General features: G+C 34.9%; 1 protein-coding gene across 1 annotated transcript; it reads left to right on the forward strand.

Moving 5' to 3' along the window:
- The first annotated feature begins 8584 nt into the window (after nt 1-8584).
- On the forward strand, nt 8585-9508 carry LOC100435643 (olfactory receptor 2T10). Its single transcript, XM_002832375.4, has one exon. It carries the CDS (start codon nt 8585-8587, stop codon nt 9506-9508), a length of 924 nt encoding a protein of 307 aa, XP_002832421.3.
- Nucleotides 9509-20746: the final 11238 nt, after the last annotated feature.

A 20746-nucleotide genomic window follows, 5' to 3' on the forward strand; every position in this document is an offset into this window, starting at 1 on the left:
CATACCAGAATCTCTAGGACACGCAGCTCAAGCCATGGGTTAAGAGGGAAATTTATAGCACTAAAGGCCCACAACAGAAAGCTGGAAAGATCTAAAATTGACACCCTAACATCACAATTAATAGAACTAGAGGAGCAAGAGCAAACAAATTCAAAAGCTAGCAGAAGGCAAGAAATGACTAAGATGAGAGCAAGACTGAATGAAAAAGAAACACGAAAATCCCTTCAAAAAATCAATGAATCCAGGAGCTGGGTTTTTTTTTTTTTAAAAAGATTAACAAAATAGATGGATCACTAGCTAGACTAATAAAGAAGAGAGGAGAGTCAAATAGACACAATGAAAAGTGGTAAAGAGGATATCACCACTGAACCCACAGAAATACAAACTATCATTAGCACTTAGAAACGAAGATCTAGGCACTCCATGTGCTCATTCATTGCTACTTGGGATGTCACTGCTTTTAGAACATTCACTCCTTTATGTGAACAATTGAATATGACTGGTGCTGCACTAACTCTAGACTCAGCCTTGCACAGTTCATTAAAAGCGAAACCCTAAAGTTCATGACTATGAATAAATTTTCAAGTTCTGGAGAATCCAAACCTTCAAATTCAACCACTGACTCCTTCACAAAGCACACTTTAATTTCCATATTAATAACACTTTTGGAAAAATCACATGAAACAATAAAGACAACTTTATCTTCATAACAAAGACTTCCATTATATTAATAGTCTTCATGCCTCTTATAAGTTTTCCAGGTTCATGAATCAATATCACTCTCTTCCATCTGAGGCATTTATTCTTCAAAATATGAAGTATGAATTTTCCTTGGAGGTTTCAGTAAATTTTAGAATAAAAAATGGAAGAGTCAGCCAAGTTAGTGTTCCCACTGGTGGACATTAACACATTATTTCCAGCCATTCTTTGTACTCTTCTAAATTAGCACTCTCAAATAAAGCCCTGGGAGTTATTCTTCAAATGCCAACTCCTCACAGATACCAGCATTCCTTGCTGGTGGCAGCCAATTCCCATTTGCTTTAAAACTATACCAATTTATATGAGATGGTATCTGTGCAAATTGTGAAATGAACAGATGGAACAGAAAATAAAGCCTAGAAATGGATCAACACCTATATGTACATTGGATTTATGACAAGGGCAACCACTCAGAGTGGGAAATGCAGTATGCTTTTAATAGTTCTGACTCCACTGTACATCCATGTGGAAAAAATTAATATTGATCCCTACATTACAGGATAAGAAAATATATTTCAGATGGGCTGTAGATTGAAATATAAAAGGTAAAATAATCTCTTAGAAGAAAATATAGAATAACACATTATAGTGATGTAAGCAAGTATTTCTTAAACAGAAAACAAAAGTGCTAACCCTAAAGGAAAACATAGTAAGTTGGACTTCATTAAATTAAAATTTTATTTTAAAAAATATTGTAAAAAAGTAACCCATAGAAAACAAGGAAATATTTACTATAGATATATCTATGAAGGATTCATATAGAACATATAGAAGAAATTCCTACAAATCAATGAAGCAGAAAATCCACTTAAAAATGACAAAAGCCTAGCACAGGAATTTGTAAATATGATAGCCATGATTCCAATAAATGTACAAAATGTACATTCCAATAAATGTATGAAAAGGTGCTCAACTTGGCTACTTGTCAAAAAATGACACTTTAAAACCACAACGAAATAGCACATCTGTCAGCGTGGTTATGATGATGAAAATAACTGCTAATGAGAATATAAATTGATAAAACCTCTGGAAAACAGTTTGATAGTATCTGATAGAGCTGAATATGTGCCCATCTATGACCCAGATATCCCACTCCTGGTTATATATGCAACAGAAATGTCAACGTGTGTTTACCAAAATACATGTTTTAAAATGTAGGTGAAATATTTTACTGAATAAATGTTTTGTAGTGGTTAATATGTATTTTTAAAAGTATATAGTTTTATAAAATTTAAATGATTGCAATAAATTTCTCCAATTAATAAGAATCAAAGTAGTCAATTTAGCTGCTGTATTTTTTTTTGCATTATCCTTTTAGCTTGTACTATGCAATTTGTGTGTTATTAGTGGATGTAAAGGTGTGCTGATTATCTTATGAATTTCAACTTAAAAATGATCACATGGTAGTATTTATAATAGCCATAGATAGAAAACAAGTTGCCATGAACAACAAAATAAACAAATTGGTCTTTATTCTTATAATAGCATACAATACAGAGTAAGAATGAACAAACCACCAACATAACTATCTGTAAATCTGCTTGAATCTTACATAATGTTTAGTAAAAGAAGCTAGGCATGAAGGAGTGCATGCTTTGTGACTTTATTTACATAAATTTCAAATCCAGGCAAAATTACTTTATAGGAAGGCAGAGTCAGTTTCTTTGGGGAGGGTATTGGGATGCAGGCTGGGGTCTACCTGGGGGCTAACTCCACTTCTGATTGTGTATCTTTGGGAAGGCTGTGGTGAGTTCAGTTTGCAAAAACTACTTGAGCTGTACACTAATGACTTTTGCATTTTGCATCTGTTTATTTTCTAAAAAGTTTAGTAAACACAGACTACAACAATATAATCAGAGAAGATCCTTCAGCTGTTACCAGGAATTGCAATTAGGGAGTTCGTGCAGCATGGTGGTTTTAGGGGATGTTCTTGAGTCCAGCTGTCCTGTTATCTCCCTGTCTTGAGTCCAGCTGCCCTGTTATTCATCTGTCTGTCTTGAGTCTAGCTTCCCTGTTATTCATCTGTCTGACTTGGGGAAATTCCCCTATGCCCTTTGCATCTCCGTGTCTGCGTCCTCACTTGGGGTAGTGTTTATTAGCACCTACTCTGCATGACTACCGATTGGATCAATCACTGAACACATTCCGTGTGCTTGGAATGTATCTGCATGTGACATGCACACACTTTTTGGAGGTGGATTTATGTTAATAACACTGACATGGTAAGGTACGTTTGATATACTTTTCAGTATAAAACACTAGAATACTCAATGGCACATTCAGTTTCTGTAGATTATTCCTTGAAGTTTGCATTTGTAAATTTTTTATAACGAATGTGTTGTTTTGGGACCATAAATAACTATGAAAGTTTTTTTTTTTTTCCCCCAGACAGAGTCTTGCTCTGTCGCTCAGGCTGGAGTGCAGTGGCGCGATCTCGGCTCATTGCAAGCTTCGCTTCCCGGGTTGACACCATACTCCTGCCTCAGCCTCCCAAGTAGTTGGGACCACAGGCGCCCACCACCATGCCCGGCTAACTTTTAATTTTTTTGTATTTTTAGTAGAGACGGGGTTTCACCGTGTTAGCCAGGATGGTCTCGATCTCCTGACCTCGTGATCTGCCTGCCTCGGCCTCCCAAAGTGCTGGGATTACAGGCTTGAGCCACTGCGCCCGGCCATAACTATAAAACTTTTAATCAGTGGTTACATTTTGGAAAGTCATTTAGTGGAATGTTCTAAGAGGTGTAGATCCTGTGACCATCACACTTGGAATTTCAAATTTGTAACTCCACCAAAATAAACACATTGAACAGAAAACTGTTTATTGAAATATCACTCATTTTACAAAATGTGAAAAACTCTGAAGACTCAAGACACGGGGAGGTCATTTAATTTGTTTACTCAGCCAATGTTCTACATTAATTATTTCAAAGTCATATGCTACAGTGTAAAGACCATTCTATAACCTTCTGTTTGAAATGCAAAAACCAAATTTTTGGATAGGATATATCAGTTGTCTCCAAACACATCCAGGAGGGAAATGTTACATTATTCCTAAATTGGTGCCTCTAAGGGTTAAAAGTAAAAAATGTTGTTTTTGTATTATTTACATAATTCTATGCTTTTCAAATTTTCAGCGATAATCCTATCTTCTGATGAAAATTTCAGTTAAAAGTGTTTATACGTTTAACAAATAGTTTCTTATGTACAATTGTTTGGGATATAAATAAGGAAAATTAGAAATAACACAAATATCTAATAGTTACATTTAATGGACACACAAATACAAACACACTTTGGTTTAAAATGTCATAGTATTTTCAAAGACAAATGAAATTGGATACAAAATTCTATAAAGAAAATCATATTAATTATGAAAATGCCTAGAAGCAAGGAAAACTCAAACTAGTTTTCTTTGGCTTTCTAGAGTATGTATTGTTATTTCTCCTTTATAATAATACTTAGTTGTTAAATTTTATACAGTTATTACTAAGAAAACCAATAAACATATGGAAGAATATAGTCTATTAAATGTGTTATCAATTGTCTAATTCGGGTTTATTTCACTCTTTCCCTCATGGCAAGATGATGCAATGGTTTGACCTGTGAGCAAAGTGGTCTTCAAGGAAACAGTCTGGTGAAGTCTGTTTGCCATTAGTAGATGGTTATTTTCCTTTGGAGGGTTATAGGAGTTAGGCAATTAGAATCAGGCCCTACAATTCAACAAAGGCCAAAGAGAGACTCCTCTAGGACTGCTCCCATGGAGGCCACCACAGCCTGTGAGGGGTCCCTGCGGAGAGCATCATTCTTCGAGTTTGTCGTCACAGGACCACACATGTTAGACTTGGCAGCATCAGCTACTCTTCAGGGACAGACATCAAGTTCGTAAGTGTTTAATCATCTGAAACCCTTTCGCAGAAAAGCAGGCTGGTGTTTCACTGATCACAGAGCAGATTGATCACAACGAAAATGACAAGGCTGTCATTCATGGAGACGAGTATACTGGAAGTATCTTATTGGAAATAAAATTCCTCAGGGTATCACATTTCTTCCTTTACTCAAGTACGAAAGGAATAATTTATTAAATGGTTATTTTAACTTTTAATTCATAAATATATGCATTATAGAATTATTAATATCAATTGATATTAATCACCAATATAACATAGTTAATATAACAGCAAATATAATTGGTAAAATATACTACTATTGTGTTATATATTATAGATCACATAAAATAACTTGTATTAGTTATAAGCATATTTAACCTAATATTACACATAAAGCTATAATTTAGAAAATACTTGCTGTGCATATTATATCTGAAACTCTCTGCAATCCTATTAATTAGGCTGTAGAAATAAGTAGTGTGTATCCTCACAGGTATAAATGGAAAAAAGACACTCAAAAGTTCTAGGTGACTTGTAACATACCTCAGAAAAGAGCTAAACCCAAAAATAACTGATTTCAGATCTTGAGGCTTTTCCTCCTGGTGATATATTACTCCAGGCAAATCTGACTTAAATTATAAACATTTTTTCTCTGAAAATTGGAGCAATGTTGAATATTAGTTTTCTTTTCCTCTTTTCCTTCCTCCTTCCTTTCTTCCTTTTTTCCCTTTATTTTAAATAACTGATCTCCCAGACCCTAAAAGAGGAAGATGTGGATGAGTGAGAGATGGTTGATAGAGGTTTCAGCCTCATGGTGAGCAACATAATTCTACTTCTTGGGTGAAGCATGACACATCGCTTTGGAGTATAAATGCCCACTCAAGAAGGAGGGGTGCTCTCCTTCCTACAGTGCAGATGTTACTACTGTGAAGCCTGTCACAGTGGTTTGCTTGCTTTGTCATGAAGGTTTCATTTTGGAAATAGCAGTTCATCTTTAAAATATTTTATTGCTTTTGAATGAACCTAATTGCTGTTCTTTTGCCTTGCATGGCCAACTGTGCTGTGTCATTTGTTTCCTAGAAGTGGACAAATTGATATGGTTAAGGACAGTTTTGCTCTGCAGCCTTATGGACTGAGTCACCTTGTTTCAGTGTCTGGAAGAACAGTAGATTGAACTACATGGCCAAGAAATGCAATATCCATTTTCACTTTTGTTCTCCTGAATAAACCTGAGATAGGCTCACCCTGACTAGCTCATGTCCATCTCACTACTGATTTACATAATTATACTCATTGTAAACCACCTGTTCAATTTGGGAAAGGGCCTCCTTATGTAGACCTAGAGTTAATTAGCTCTGACAGGCACCAGTCTTATCCTGGACACTGTCCCTAAATGGACTCCATTTTTGGGAGCGGACATTAAATATACGTTACTTATTTCACTGAGAAGCTGGGCAACAAGTGAAAATGCTTATCTCCTATAAATTGTGGAAATTCCGTTGAGTCTACTTTTCCTTACCCCTTTTCCGTCTACTTCCTGATTTTTCTTTGAGACATTATGTGATACAGATGGATGATGATCATTTAATTTGGCACATGTGTGTTTTGTCTCAGGTTTTTGCCTTCAGTCCAGGTGTACCATGACTCTCACGTTTTGCGGTTGTTTTGTCTTATTTGATGGGACAGACATTGACTGATATTGGCTGGAACAGGGCTGATGGTGAATTTCTGAAATGGTTTACCTGATTCTCTGCTTTCTAAATTCTTGGATATCTGAGAGACAGGGCCTCTATGCTGTTTCACTGCTCGATATATGCTTCATTCTTGGACCATAATTTTTTTTTCAAATTTTTCTAGATAATGTTGCTTCATTTGTCTTTTTTGGAATCTACTAAATGATTCCACTGAAGTTTTGAAGTTTATTGGGAATTCTTTATTTTGCCTTTATACTTAAACTATTTTTTCCTGGAGCGGTAATTTTCCATTAGTCTAGTAATTTATTAATTGACTAAAATCTACCATTTGTTATGGCCAGTGATATGTTTATTTACTGAAAATACATTCGGTCCCCTTTGATTTTAAGTCTCTTAACATACAGCAATTTGTTAAAAACTGACATTACTTTATTCTTATGCTTTCTGTGTCCTTTGTGCTAAGCATCTCTAAAACAAAATGAAAAGCCCACGAGATTAGTCTTGGCCAGGGCAAGCTATTTGAAATAAAAAAGGAAATAATATGACCAATTGCAATAATTCTTATTTATAAATTTTAAGTTAATGATACAGAATGATACAACGTGTACGTTGCAATGTAAAAAAAGGTTACATAAGAGAAGTTGCAACATAATAAAGGATGAATATGTGTTTGATTTAAATATTTGACACATGTTATTAAGATACTGAACATTAATGCTATCTAAAACTGTTCATTTTGTAAAGGATACATATGCATTTTCTTTAAGAAGAGAATAATAATGAGCATCCATATGTAAATCACAGAATTCTGAACAAGAGAAAGATAGTGCTATCAGCGGGAAAGGGCTAACCAGCACCACCGATTCCCCAAAATAACCAGGTAGAAGAAGAGTTCTACAGTCTATTACAAGGTGATTAATTGACTAGATGCTCTGAGAAGAAATTGGAACTTGGATTATCTGAAGATACAGTGAGTTATCTCAATTGATTGATCACAGCCAGTTACAGGTAGAATTTCTTGTTCTACATTTTCCTCCCCTCTCACTAGTGCACTTGAGTAGTCTTAAAAAAAAAAAAAAAATGTAACGTCAGAGACCCCTATGCTTGAACCACTGGGAGAAGAAACCTTAGGATGACCTACCCGCACACAATAAATATGTTGGATGTCACGATAAGATAAGTATAAATTGAGGCAAACTTTCTCTCACCAAGATTTTACGGGCAAAATGGGAAGATTGGAAGAAAAGATGTGGGCTTGTAAAACCCAATTACATTTTAATGTTGTTAAAGAAGGTTCAGACCAAGAAATTCCAAGTGAGGTTCAGACCAATCACCTCAGAATAAACTGATTGGATAATGCTGATTCCTAAAGCATCATTGATCTGAGATAGCCATAATTTTTTTTGATATCTTGAAAGACTGGCAGAAACATAACGGATTTAGAACATCTTGATGGAAATCATGAAAATACGAATAAATAACTCACAAGATTAATGTCTTTGTAATAGGTTAAGTGGAAGTATAAAAATACATTTTATAAATCACATATGTGTAAAAGTACTTAAATCATTTTAGAGAAATTTACAAGTTGTACTAGTATCTTTAATACATTTAAAGAAATTTGACTAAATTTATAACTGTTATATAAAGGTTTGGAATTTTATGTTTTTAAAATGTTTACAATTACTGGTTGCTTAATAGATTGCTTTTAAGTATTGAAAAATTGTATGTTCGTAGATTTGTAACGAGATTTAATATTAAACACAAGTATTACTAATCCTTTTTTTGCAGAAATGACTCTTGAGGGTCAAATATATAGAAATACCTATATTGATTATTAGCTCTGTAAAATCCCATGGGAATGGGATTTGGGCAATACAGGAACATGCAACTTATACTAACACACACACACACACACACACCCCCCAAATGTGAACATATACAAGTAAAAATAATATTAGTGACTATATAATCTATAGGAAATATTTTAATTTCAGTTGTATGGACCTCTTCATTGAGAACATAAATATTTCATTCCCATTCTAGTTGGGGAATCAGATTCATAATCTAATGTGCTGTCTCTTTTTAGTGCAAATTCACAGTTGATGTTGGAAATAAACTGATTTTTACACCGATTTTTAAAAGTTAAAGTGAAGCAAACATACTTTTATGTGGTGCACACATGATTATAAATAAAGTTTACTTTTGTCCTCCAGGTAAAGCCACTTCAACCGATCATACAGCATGTGGCTGGCCAACCAGACCCTGGGTGGTGACTTTTTCCTGTTGGGAATCTTCAGCCAGATCTCACACCCTGGCCTCCTCTGCTTGCTTATCTTCAGTATATTTTTGATGGCTGTGTCTTGGAATATTATATTGATACTTCTGATCCACTTTGACTCCTCTCTGCATACTCCCATGTACTTCTTTATAAACCAGCTCTCACTCATAGACTTGACATATATTTCTGTCACTGTCCCCAAAATGCTGGTGAACCAGCTGGCCAAAGACAAGACCATCTCGGTCCTTGAGTGTGGGACCCAGATGTACTTCTACCTGCAGTTGGGAGGTGCAGAGTACTGCCTTCTAGCCGCCATGGCCTATGACCGCTACGTGGCCATCTGCCATCCTCTCTGTTACTCTGTGCTCATGAGCCATAGGGTGTGTCTCCTCCTCGCATCAGGTTGCTGGTTTGTGGGCTCAGTGGATGGCTTCATGCTCACTCCCATCACCATGAGCTTCCCCTTCTGCAGGTCCCATGAGATTCAGCACTTCTTCTGTGAGGTCCCTGCTGTTTTGAAGCTCTCTTGCTCAGACACTTCACTTTACAAGATTTTCATGTACTTGTGCTGTGTCATCATGCTGCTGATCCCTGTGATGGTCATTTCAGTGTCTTACTACTTTATCATCCTCACCATCCATAAGATGAACTCAGCTGAGGGTCGGAAAAAGGCCTTCACCACCTGCTCCTCCCACGTTACAGTGGTCAGCCTCTTCTATGGAGCTGCTATTTACAACTACATGCTCCCCAGCTCCTACCACACTCCTGAGAAAGATATGATGTCGTCCTTTTTCTACACTATCCTTACACCTGTCTTGAATCCTATCATTTACAGTTTCAGGAATAAGGATGTCACAAGGGCTTTGAAAAAAATGCTGAGAGTGTAGAAACCTCCATATTAAAGCGTGAAAGAACTTAAGTTGGTCCTCTCTTCTTAGAGTCTCTCTCTTCACTTTAGGTGTTCTTCCACCAAACAATCAGCATATTGTGGTGGTGTCTGACTCCCTGAGTTGCCATTCAGGGGGTTTCAGCCCAGTGTTCTTCCCTCCTATAATCACACTTGAGATGATGTTCACTTATCCCCCCCTTCCCTCATAGCATTGATCTCTAGTCCAGTCCTTTGGGGCCAATGGTCCTTTTATAGATTACAGTGAAGAAATATGAAAATAAATCTGTTTATGACTCTTGAGCACCTTCCACCACAGAGAAAATTTATGTTTTGCTATCATGGGCCCATTGATGAGTATGAAATAACACCATATTCAGAGTGTTCCTCAGCATCCACTCTGTGCTAAATGCTTTTCATTCACCACCTCCTTCGACCCTCACCCTCTGTGGTTGAGGCTAAGGTCATCCACATTTCACAAGTGACAAAACAGCCTTTGAGCCTTCCCCTGCCTTGCTCCAAGCAAGGATCCTCAGGGACAAGGGGGTTCATTCATCCCTAGGCATTTGGGGCTAAACACATTCAAGACCTCAGAGATGCTAAATGTACAGTTGAGATTTTTCTTCCATCAGAATTTCTAGAATGTGTTCTCAATCAAGTTCTTATTTTCTGTGAGCATATAAGAAGTCAAATCTCCCAAAATTAGACCAGAGACATGGGCTATCCAGAACACATTTGTTTGGAATAGAATTGGTTTATTCATAGAATAAACAAGGGAAATATGGAAGTTTTTCATATTTCTCCCTGTTCAAGCCAATGGTGACACATACTTAGAATACAATTTCAAATCAGTTTTATTTTATGATTGTGCATGGTTGTATTTGTATTTATTTAACAACAATAATTATAACATCTTATGTGATTATTATGATCTGGCACCATTTTTAGTGTGTGACATGTATGGAACACTTTTATTTTCACAGCCTATTATATTAGCCTTATTCTACAGTTGATTGAACTGAGACCCATGGGTTTGAGTAACCTGAACAAGGGTATGCAGCTTATAAAGTGCTCAACAGGGATTTAAGCCCAGGCAGGCAGGCTGGAGTCCCTGCCCCTGACCACTGCATGTGCTACCTCTTGTGGAGTCTGTGGCCTTTTCCACTCTGCATTGCCCCTCCATCTGGGAGGGCCATACTCCAATCCTGGAAACACTATAGTTGTTTAGTTGTTTCTATACCCAATGTTTTCACATGGCTTTTCCTCTCTTCGGAATGCTCTTTTTTCATCTGTAAGTACAAGGATACAAAGATAACTTTCCATGACTATATAATCTTCCTTTAGGCCCCAAGTCATTCATTCATTCAACAAATAACTACTGAGCCCCTGTAGTTTGCCAGGCTCTGTTCTACAAACTGAGGATATATCAATGAGCAAAACAAATAAAATCTTCATCTTTTTAGCACTTAAAGGGTGTATACAGAAAATAAATTTGGTAATTGAGGAGAAGACATGGGGTATTATCAGAAGAAAAGTGTTGGAAAATCTTGAGCAGGAGAGGGGTCTTGGAGTGTAGGGGTCACGTTTTATATAGGGATTTAGGCTAATCCTCACTGGTTATAGTTGAGCAAAGATGTGGAGTTTACAAGTTAATGAGCCACATTGATATTGGGAGAAATGCTTTCAAGACAGAGGATAGAGACATCTACCAGCCTCAATCAAGAGTCCAGTAGGACCATGTCTCAGTAATAGGGATGAACTAGATGTAGATTGAGTCTAACTAAAATTATAAAAAATGATAGTAAAATAAATTTTTCCAACAAACAAAAGTGGATAAAATTCTTCAGCCATAAAAAAATTATCTCAAAAGGAAACTCAGAAATATAAGCAAAAATGACAAACATCAACCCCAAAGAATAATATGTAAATGAGTCATAATCAATATTAGCAATAATTTTAATGTAATATACAGTTTAGATTTATACAAAACTATGAAAAATCGTGTTGAAGATAGTTATATCAATACTGATGAAGTAGAGAGGTAGTAATTTGTGTTAAACTTTAGTAAATCGAGTACATGCTGTCATGTTTATAGTAACCACCAAAACAAGTTTATAAAATGAAAAAAAAGATTATTTGATATTTCTAAAAGAAGCAACGAAAGAATGAAAAAGAGACGTGAAACAGATGGGCCAAATAGAATATGGTTAGAAGTTATAGCTCACATAGAACCCCAATTATATCAGTAATTATTACACATTGCATGCATGTATCAAAATATCGCATGTGCCCCCATAAATATGTACAAATATTATGTATCAATAAAATATGTAATATGCTAAATGTTCCAAGTAAAATACTGAGATTATCAGATTATTCGATATTATGATTACAGACACCTTAAGCGTAAGGATGCAGAGAGACTAAGGCTGTAAAAATGAAAGATGTGGCTCCTCCTGCCAATCACAGCTCCTGGGCCCAGGGTGGTTCCGTCCATCCTCCGGCTCACCATGGCTTCCTACAGCCATCTCCAGTTGTCGGGCACATTGTCCTTCCGGGGCCTGGGCGGGAGGCTCCGTGCGTTTTGGGGCGGGGTCGCCTTCAGCGCAACCAGCATGCACTGGGGCTCCGGCGGCCGCGGTGTGTAGGTGTCTTCTGACATTATTTCATACATTATGTACATACATTACGAAATCATGACCACCATCAAGCTAGTTAACATTTCCATCACCTCACATAGTTTTTTTTGGGGTGTGGTTGGAACACTTAAGATATCCTCTTAACAAATGTCAAGTATACAAGATTTATCCTCAACAGATGTCAAATAGACAAGACAATATTGCTAACTATAGTCACCATGCTGTACATTAGCCTCTAGAAATTATTCACTTTTACATGACTGAACTTTGTAGCATTTGACCAATCTTTATTCGTTTCCCTAAACTAATCACTGGGGACCAACATGCTACTGTTTTTATGAGCTGGTCTACTATTTTAGATAAGTGAGAATATATGGTATTTGTCTTTCTGTGTATTTCACTTAGCATAATATAGTTCAGGTTCATTCATGTTGTCCCAAATGGCAGGATTTACTTTGGGGCTAAAAAATAAAGAAGATTTCATTGTGCAAATATGTATATTTATATTTTCATTACATTTTCATTCATTCAGAGTTATTTTTCTATTTTTGCTATTGTGAATAATGCTGCAATAAAGACCGGTGTGCTGATACCTCTTTGAGATCCCGATTTCACTTCTTTGGGTGAACCATTACCTAGAAGCATGATTGCTAGATCATATGATAGTACTATTTTTAACTTTTTGAAGAAACTCTATACTGTTTGCTTATAATTGCTGTGCCAATTTTCATTATCACCAACAATGTTTAAAGGTTTCCTTTTCTCCACTTTCCCTCTTTTTTGTTTCATCTGTAATGATGGTGATTCTAACCGGTGGGAGGTGATACCTCGTTGTGGTTTTAGTTTGCATTTGCCTGATGCTTAGCGATGTTCAGCTCTTTATTTACCTGGTGGTCATTTTTATGTCATCTTCTGAGAAATGACTACCCAGGCCCTTTGCTAATTTTTAATCAAGGTAATTGATTTTTGCTATTGAGTTGTTTGAGCTCCTTATAAGTTCTGGATATTACCGCCTTTACAGACACATGGTTTGCAGATATTTTCTCCCATTCTGTAGGTTGTCTTTTCACTTTGTTGATCAGTTGGCCAAATATGCTCGGGTTGCTTTCTGTTCTCCCTATTGTGTTTCATTGGTCTATATGTCCATTTTTCTTTTTTATGACAGTTCCTTACTGTGATAATTCCCATACCTTTGTAATATATTTTGAAATAAATATGATGCCTCTAGTTTTATTCTTATTCAAGGTTGATTTGGCTATTTGAGATCTTTTATGGTTCTAGAGGTATTTACTTACTGTTTTTTTTATTTCTGTAAAGAAATATCACTGATATTTTATAGAAATTGCAATTTATAGATTGTTTTGCTTAATAAGGACATTTTTAACAATGTTAATTCTTCAAATCTACAAGTTTGAAGATTTGTTAATTCTTCAAATCTACAAGTTTGAAGATTTGTTAATTCTTCAAATCAATGAATACAGTGTCTTTCCATTTATTTGTGTCTCCTTCAATATCTTTGACTAATGTACTATGATTTTTAGTGTAGGAGTCTTCTGCCCCATTGGATAAGTATTCCTAAATATATTATTTTTTGCTATTTTAAATGGGATTGCTTTCTTATTTTCCTTCAAATAGCTCATTGTTTGTGTGCAGAAATGTCACTGATTTTTGTGTGCTATTTTATGTTCTGCAACTTTACTGAATTTGTTTATTCGAATAGTTTTTTGCTGTAATCTTAGGGTTTTTATATATAAGGCCATGTCATCTGCACATAGAGATGATTTTAATATTTTTCTAATTTTGATGCTTTTTTGTCTAATTGCTTTGGCTAGGAATTTCAGTACCATGTTAAATAGAAATGGTGACAATGGACATCCTCGCTTTGTACCAGATCACAGGAGAAACATTTTCATTTTTTATTATGTTAACTGTGGGCTTTTCATATATGATATGTTGTGTTGAAGTAAGTTCCTTCTATACCTGTTTTTCAGTTTTGACATGAATTGTCAAATGTTTTTGCTGCAAATTTTTTTATTCTCTTAATGTGTTATATCACACTGATTGATTTGCCTATGCTGAAGCATTCTTGCATCCCAGAGATACATTTCAGTTGGCCATGGTTTATTATCTTTTTAAGGGGCTGTTGAATTTGGTTTGTTAGTGTTTTGTTGAAGATTTTTACACCTATGTTTATCAGTGATATTGACCTGTAGTTTTATTTTCTTGTGATTATCTTTGTCTGGCTTTGATGTAAGTGTATGATGGCCTCATAAAATGAGTTTGGGGTGTTCTCTCTTCTGGTTTTTGAAAGAGTTTAAGAAGGATTGCTATTAGTTCTTCTTTGAATGTTTAGAATTCATCCACGAAGCCATTTGGTTCTGGTCTTTTCTCTGGGAAGCTTTTGTTTACTAATTTGTTCTTATTGGTCTGTTCAGGCTTCCTATTTCGTCTTGATTTAGTTTTGGTAGGTTGTATAAATCAAGAAGTTTGATTTCTTATAGATTATCTAATTTATAAGTGCATAATTTTCATAAGTCTTTTATAATCCTTTTCATTTTGAGGCATTTGTTCTAATGACTCCTATTTCTCATTTTAGTTGAGGATACTTTTTTTCTTAGTCTAGCTAAGGTTTATCGCCTTTTAATTTTTTTTTTGTATACCTCTTAAGTCTTAAAATTTCTTTTTTTTTTAAATTTTTTTAAAAAAACAATTTAGTTTTGCTGATTTTTCTAGTTTTTCTAGTCTCTTATTTCTACTTTAATATTTTCTTCTGTATGATAACTTTGGACTTAGGCTTTCTGTTTCTAGTTTCTTGAGGTAAAAATTTAGTTGGTTAATTTGAATTTTTTTTTTTCATGTAGCTATTCATTGCAATCAACTTTTCTCTTAGTACTGGATTTGGTGCATGTCATAAGTTTTAATATACTGTATTTTTTGTCTTGAGATTTTAATTATTTTGATTTTTCCTTTTGCCCAGTCATTGCTCAATTTAATGGTATATATGTTAACACACCAATATGTGATAGAGCACATAAACCTCCAAATTACTAAAGTTATAAAAGATTTATACAACATACTTAATGGCAACAAAACTTGTACATACGGAACAATGCTCACAACAATAAGAAAAGTTACGTTCTTTTCTAGTGCACATGGGATCCTCACCAAAATCAATCACAGGTGGGCCTTTGACAGAAAAATAATATAAACATGACATAAAATGTGTAGGATGCAGCTAAACCCAGTGGTTACAGAAAAATTTATCCCTGTAGCTCATTAAGAAGAAAGGAAGGCTAAATATTGAGTAATCTCCTATTTCAAGAAGATAGAATAAAAAAATTTCAAATTATATCTACAAAATGTAGAAAGAAAAAGTAAAGGATGACGTGTAGACACCATCTATATATAAATGTATGTAGAAATCATAGATTAACATTCATGTTTCTGATTTCAGTTCCACATCAAAATGTCTATAATCATTTTTCCACTTTCAAGTTCTTATTGCATTATTTTAAAAAATATTTTTTAATTGAAATATTAAAATACATATTTTATGGGGTACAATGTGATATTTTGATATATGTATATTATTTGTAATGATGAAATTAACCTAAAGAACATATCACCAATTTTCATGGTGAGACATTTAAAATGTACCCACTTAGCAATTTTGATATGTACAACACATATATAATTATAATTTTGTATTATATATACATTATACACATAAACATATGTATATATTATATATACAATTATAATATTTTGATACAACACAATATACAACTTTGACACAAATGAACAAGATTTTCTTCTATTTAAAGGCTGAATTACATTTCACTGTGGATATGTCTTGTTTTATATATCTATTCATCCATTGATGGATACTTAGGTTGATTCCATATCTTGGCTATTGTGAATAATGTTGCAATGAACATGGGAGTGCAGATATCTCTTTGACATACCCATTTAAATTGGATACATCCTTATTAATGGAATTCCTGAATCATAAGGGGTTCATACTATTAAGGCCTGCATCAAAAAGTCTGAAAGAGCACACATAGGCAATCTGAGGTCACACCTCAAGGAACTAGAGAAACAAGAACAAACCAAACCCAAACCCAGCAGAAGAAAAGAAATAACAAAGATCAGCACAGAACTAAATGAAATTGAAACAAAAAATACAAAAGCTACGTGAAACAATGTTGGTTCTTTGAAAAAATATGTAAAATTGATAGCAAGATTAATCAGGAGAATAGTCAAATAAGCTCAATTAGAAATGAAACAGGTGATATTACAACCAATATCACAGAAATACAAAAGCTTATTGATGGCTACTATGAACACCTTTATGCGTGTAAAGTAGAAAACCTACAGGAGATGAATTAATTTCTGGAAATACACAATGCTCCTAGGTTAAACCAGGAAGAAATATAAACTCTGAAGAGACCAGTAACAAGCAGCAAGATTGGAATGGTAATTAAAAAATGCCAACAAAAAAAGTCTGGGACCAGACGGATTCACAGCTGAACTAATTGGCATCAATCCTACTGACACTATTCCACAAGAAAGAGAGGGAAACCTTCCTAGATCATTCTGTGAAGTCAGTATTGCCCTAATACCAAACCCAGGAAAGAACATAACAAAACCGTAGACCAATATCCCTGATGAACATACATGCAAAAATTCTCAACAAAATACTATCTAACAGAATCCAACAGCATATCAAAAAGATAAATCATCATGATCAAGTGGGTTTCGTAACAGGGATGCAGGGATGGTTTAACATATATACGAGTCAATACATGTGATATATCACATAACCATGTGACTTTTGTTTTTAATTGTTTATCTCAATAGTTGCAGAAAAAGCATTTGACAAAATCCGTCCCTTTATGATTAAAACCCTCAGCAAAATCAGCATACAAGGGACATGCTGTAAGGTAATAAAAGCCACCTATGACAAACCCACAGCAAACAGTATTCTGAATGGGGAAAAGTTGAAGTCATTCCCTCTGAGAACTGGAACAAGACAAGGATGCCCATTTTTGTCACTTCTATTCAATATAGTTCTGGAAGTCCTAGCCAGAGCAATCAGACAAGAGAAAGAAATAAAGGGTATCCAAATCAGTAAAGAAGTTACACTGTCACTGTTTGCTGTCATTATGATCGTATACCTAGAAAACCCTAAAGACTCATCCAAAAAGCTCCTGGAACTGGTAAATGAAGTCAGCAAAATTTCAGAATACAAAATTAATGTACACAACTCAGTAGCTCTGTTAATACAGCAATAGCCACCGAGCTGAGATTGAAATCAAGAGCTCAACCCAATTTACAATAGCTGCAAAATATTTAGGAATACCTAACCAAGGAGGTGAAAGACTTCTATGAGGGAAAACTACAAAACACTGCTGAAAGAGATCATAGATGACACAAACAAATTGAAACACACCCCATGCTTATGGGTAGGTAGAATCAATAGCTGAAAATGACCATATTGCCAAAAGCAACGGACAAATTCAATGCAATTCCCATCAAAATACCACCATCATTCTTCACAGAACAACAACAATCTTAAACAATCCTAAAATTCATATGGAACTAAAAAAGAGCCCACATAGCCAAAGCAAGACTAGGAAAAGAGAACAAAACCAGAGACATCACATTACTCGACTTCAAACTATACTATAAGGCCATAGTCACCAAAATAGCTTGGTACTGGCATAAAAATCAATATATAGACCCAATGGAACAGTATAGAGAACCCAGAAATAAAACCAAATACTTACAGCCAACTGATCTTCAACAAAGCAAACAAAAACATAAAAGTGGGGAAAGGACACCCTATTCAACAAATGGTGCTGAGAAAATTGGCAAGCCACATGTAAAGAATGAAACTGGAACCTCATCTCTAACCTTATAGAAAAAGCAACTCAAGATAGATTAGACTTAAACCTAAGACCTGAAATTGTTAAAATTCTAGAAGATAACATCAGAAAATGTTATCTTGTAGACATTGGCTTAGGCAAACACTTCATGACCAAGAACCCAAAAGCAAATGCAATAAAAACAAAAATAAATGGGACTTAATTAAACTAAAAGGCTTGTGCACAGCAAAAGACATAATCATCAGGGTAAACAGACAACCCATGGAGTGGGAGAAAATCTTCAGTCTCTACATCCAACAAAGGACTAATATCCAGAATCTACAAGAAACTCAAATCAGCAAGAACAAAACAAACCCATTAAAAAGTGGGCTAAGGACACAAACAGACAATTCTCAAGAGAAAATATACAAATGGCCAACAAACATGAAAAAAATGCTCAACATCACTAATTATCAGGGAAATGAAATTCAAAACCACAACGCAATACCATCTCACTCCTGCAAGAATGGCCATAATCAAAAAATCTTTAAAAAATAGACATTGGTATGGATGTGCTGAAAAGGGAACACTTTTACACTGCTGGTGCAAATGTAAACTTGTACAACCACTATGGAAAAGTGTGGAGATTCCTTAAAGATCTAAAACTATATCTACCATTTGATCCAGCAATCCCACTACTGGGTATCTACCCAAAGGAAAATAAGTCATTACACGAAAAAGATACTTGCACACATGTTTACAGCACCACACTTCACAATTGCAAAAATATGGAAGCAGCCCAAATGATCATCAATCAATGAGTAGATAAAATCATATATATATTCATATATTCACACATATACTCATATATTCATATATACTCATATATACTCATATTCATATATACTCATATTCATATATACTCATAGTCATATATTCATATATGCACGTATATTCATATATGCACATATATTCATATATGCACATATATTCATATATGCACATATATTCATATATGCACATATATTCATATATGCACATATATTCATATATGCACATATATATACATATATTTATATGTATATATGAATGCTACTTAGCCATGAAAAGGAATGAAATAATGGCATTTGCAGCAAACTGGATGGAATTAGAGACCATTATTCTAAGTGAAGCAACTCAGGAATGAAAAACCAAACATTGTATGTTCTCACTCATACGTGGGAGCTAAGCTATGAGGATGCAAACGGATAATAATGATACAATAGACTTTGGGGACTTGGGGGAAAGGGTGGGAGCAGGTGAGGGATAAAAGACTACACATTGGGTACAGTGTACACTACTTGGGTGATGAGTGCACCAAATTCTCAAATTGCCACAAAAGAACTTATTAATGTAACCAAACACCACGTGTTCCCCAAAAACCTATTAATATAAAAAATATAAATAAATATCATAGATACGTCATCCAGGGGCTGTAGCTTATGCCTATAATCCCAACACTTTGGAAGGCTGAGGTGGGAGGATTGCATTAGCCTAGGTATTTGAGACCAGCCTGGGTAACATAGTGAGACCTCATCTCTTCAAAAATTAAATTTAAAAAATTAGGGAAGCATAGTGACACGTGTCTATAGTCCTAGCTACTCAGGAGGCTGAGGTGAGAGGATCGCTTGAGCCCGGGAGATTGAAGCTGCAGTGAGCCACAATTGCCACACTGCACTCCAGCCTGGGTGAAAGAGCAAGACCCTGACTCAAAAACAGAGCGGTATATATTTTACAGATACATCAAAGTCTTATCTGTGCTCTCTTGAATTCCCTCTCTCAGTGTCCTCAGATCAATTTTTTTAAACAGGTGTGTATCTTCCCTATCAATTTTTAATATTGCATATATGTGTCCAAATGTAATATTTTAGCAGGATATATTTGTTAAATGGTAGCACACTGATCACTCTGCAACATATTTTCCTTCAACTTTACTAATTGAAATGTTCACAATAAATTGGTATTAATATCGATCATGTGTGCATTTTCTTTATATGAATATTTAGGTTTACCACTTTTTTCATGCTTTATAATGTAACAGTGTCTATCCTTGTATAATCTCCTTGAAAGTCTTAGGTAGTGAAGAAAGAACATCTTCAATGTTATGAGATATTACTGAATTCATCTCTAAAGGAGTTGCACTAATCTCTCTAACCATCATTTTCCCTTCTTCATTTATTTAACAAATAATCCATTTTTACTATTATGTTGGTGCAAAAGTGATATATGCCAGGCATAGTGCTAATGTTAGAAAACAATAGAGAAGAAAATAAATATATTTTGGTCTCCTTGTACGATAACAAAACCCCAAACAGGGAATAGGTAAAACATATGATACGGTCATGCCAGATGATGATATATGTTATGAACATAAAATAAGGGAGCACTGTTGCAAATTTTAAATATAATTATGGATTAGTCAGAATGCACAAGGTAATGCCATAGTAACGTCTCAAGCTGCACAAAAACATTGTTTACGTGATGTTCACATTGTAAATCTGTCAGATGGTACTCTGGGTCCACTCATCAAAAGTCCCTCAAGGACCTAAGATGATGGATAAATTTGTTGACCATTTTGTCATTTTATGTTCTTGAATATGTTTATATTTGTGGCTATACATGAAGCTTGTACAATTATTGAAGTATATCCATAAAAAAAAGTGTGCAGCTCATTAAGGATTTCATAACAGTATC

The sequence above is a fragment of the Pongo abelii genome, chromosome 1 (assembly GCF_028885655.2).
Source record: "Pongo abelii isolate AG06213 chromosome 1, NHGRI_mPonAbe1-v2.0_pri, whole genome shotgun sequence".
In the NCBI taxonomy this organism is placed as follows: Eukaryota; Metazoa; Chordata; class Mammalia; order Primates; family Hominidae; genus Pongo; species Pongo abelii.

What these genes read in the sequence shown, in the direction of transcription:
- LOC100435643 (XM_002832375.4), top strand. Translation starts at nt 8,585, where the DNA reads ATGTGGCTGGCCAACCAGACCCTGGGTGGTGACTTTTTCCTGTTGGGA.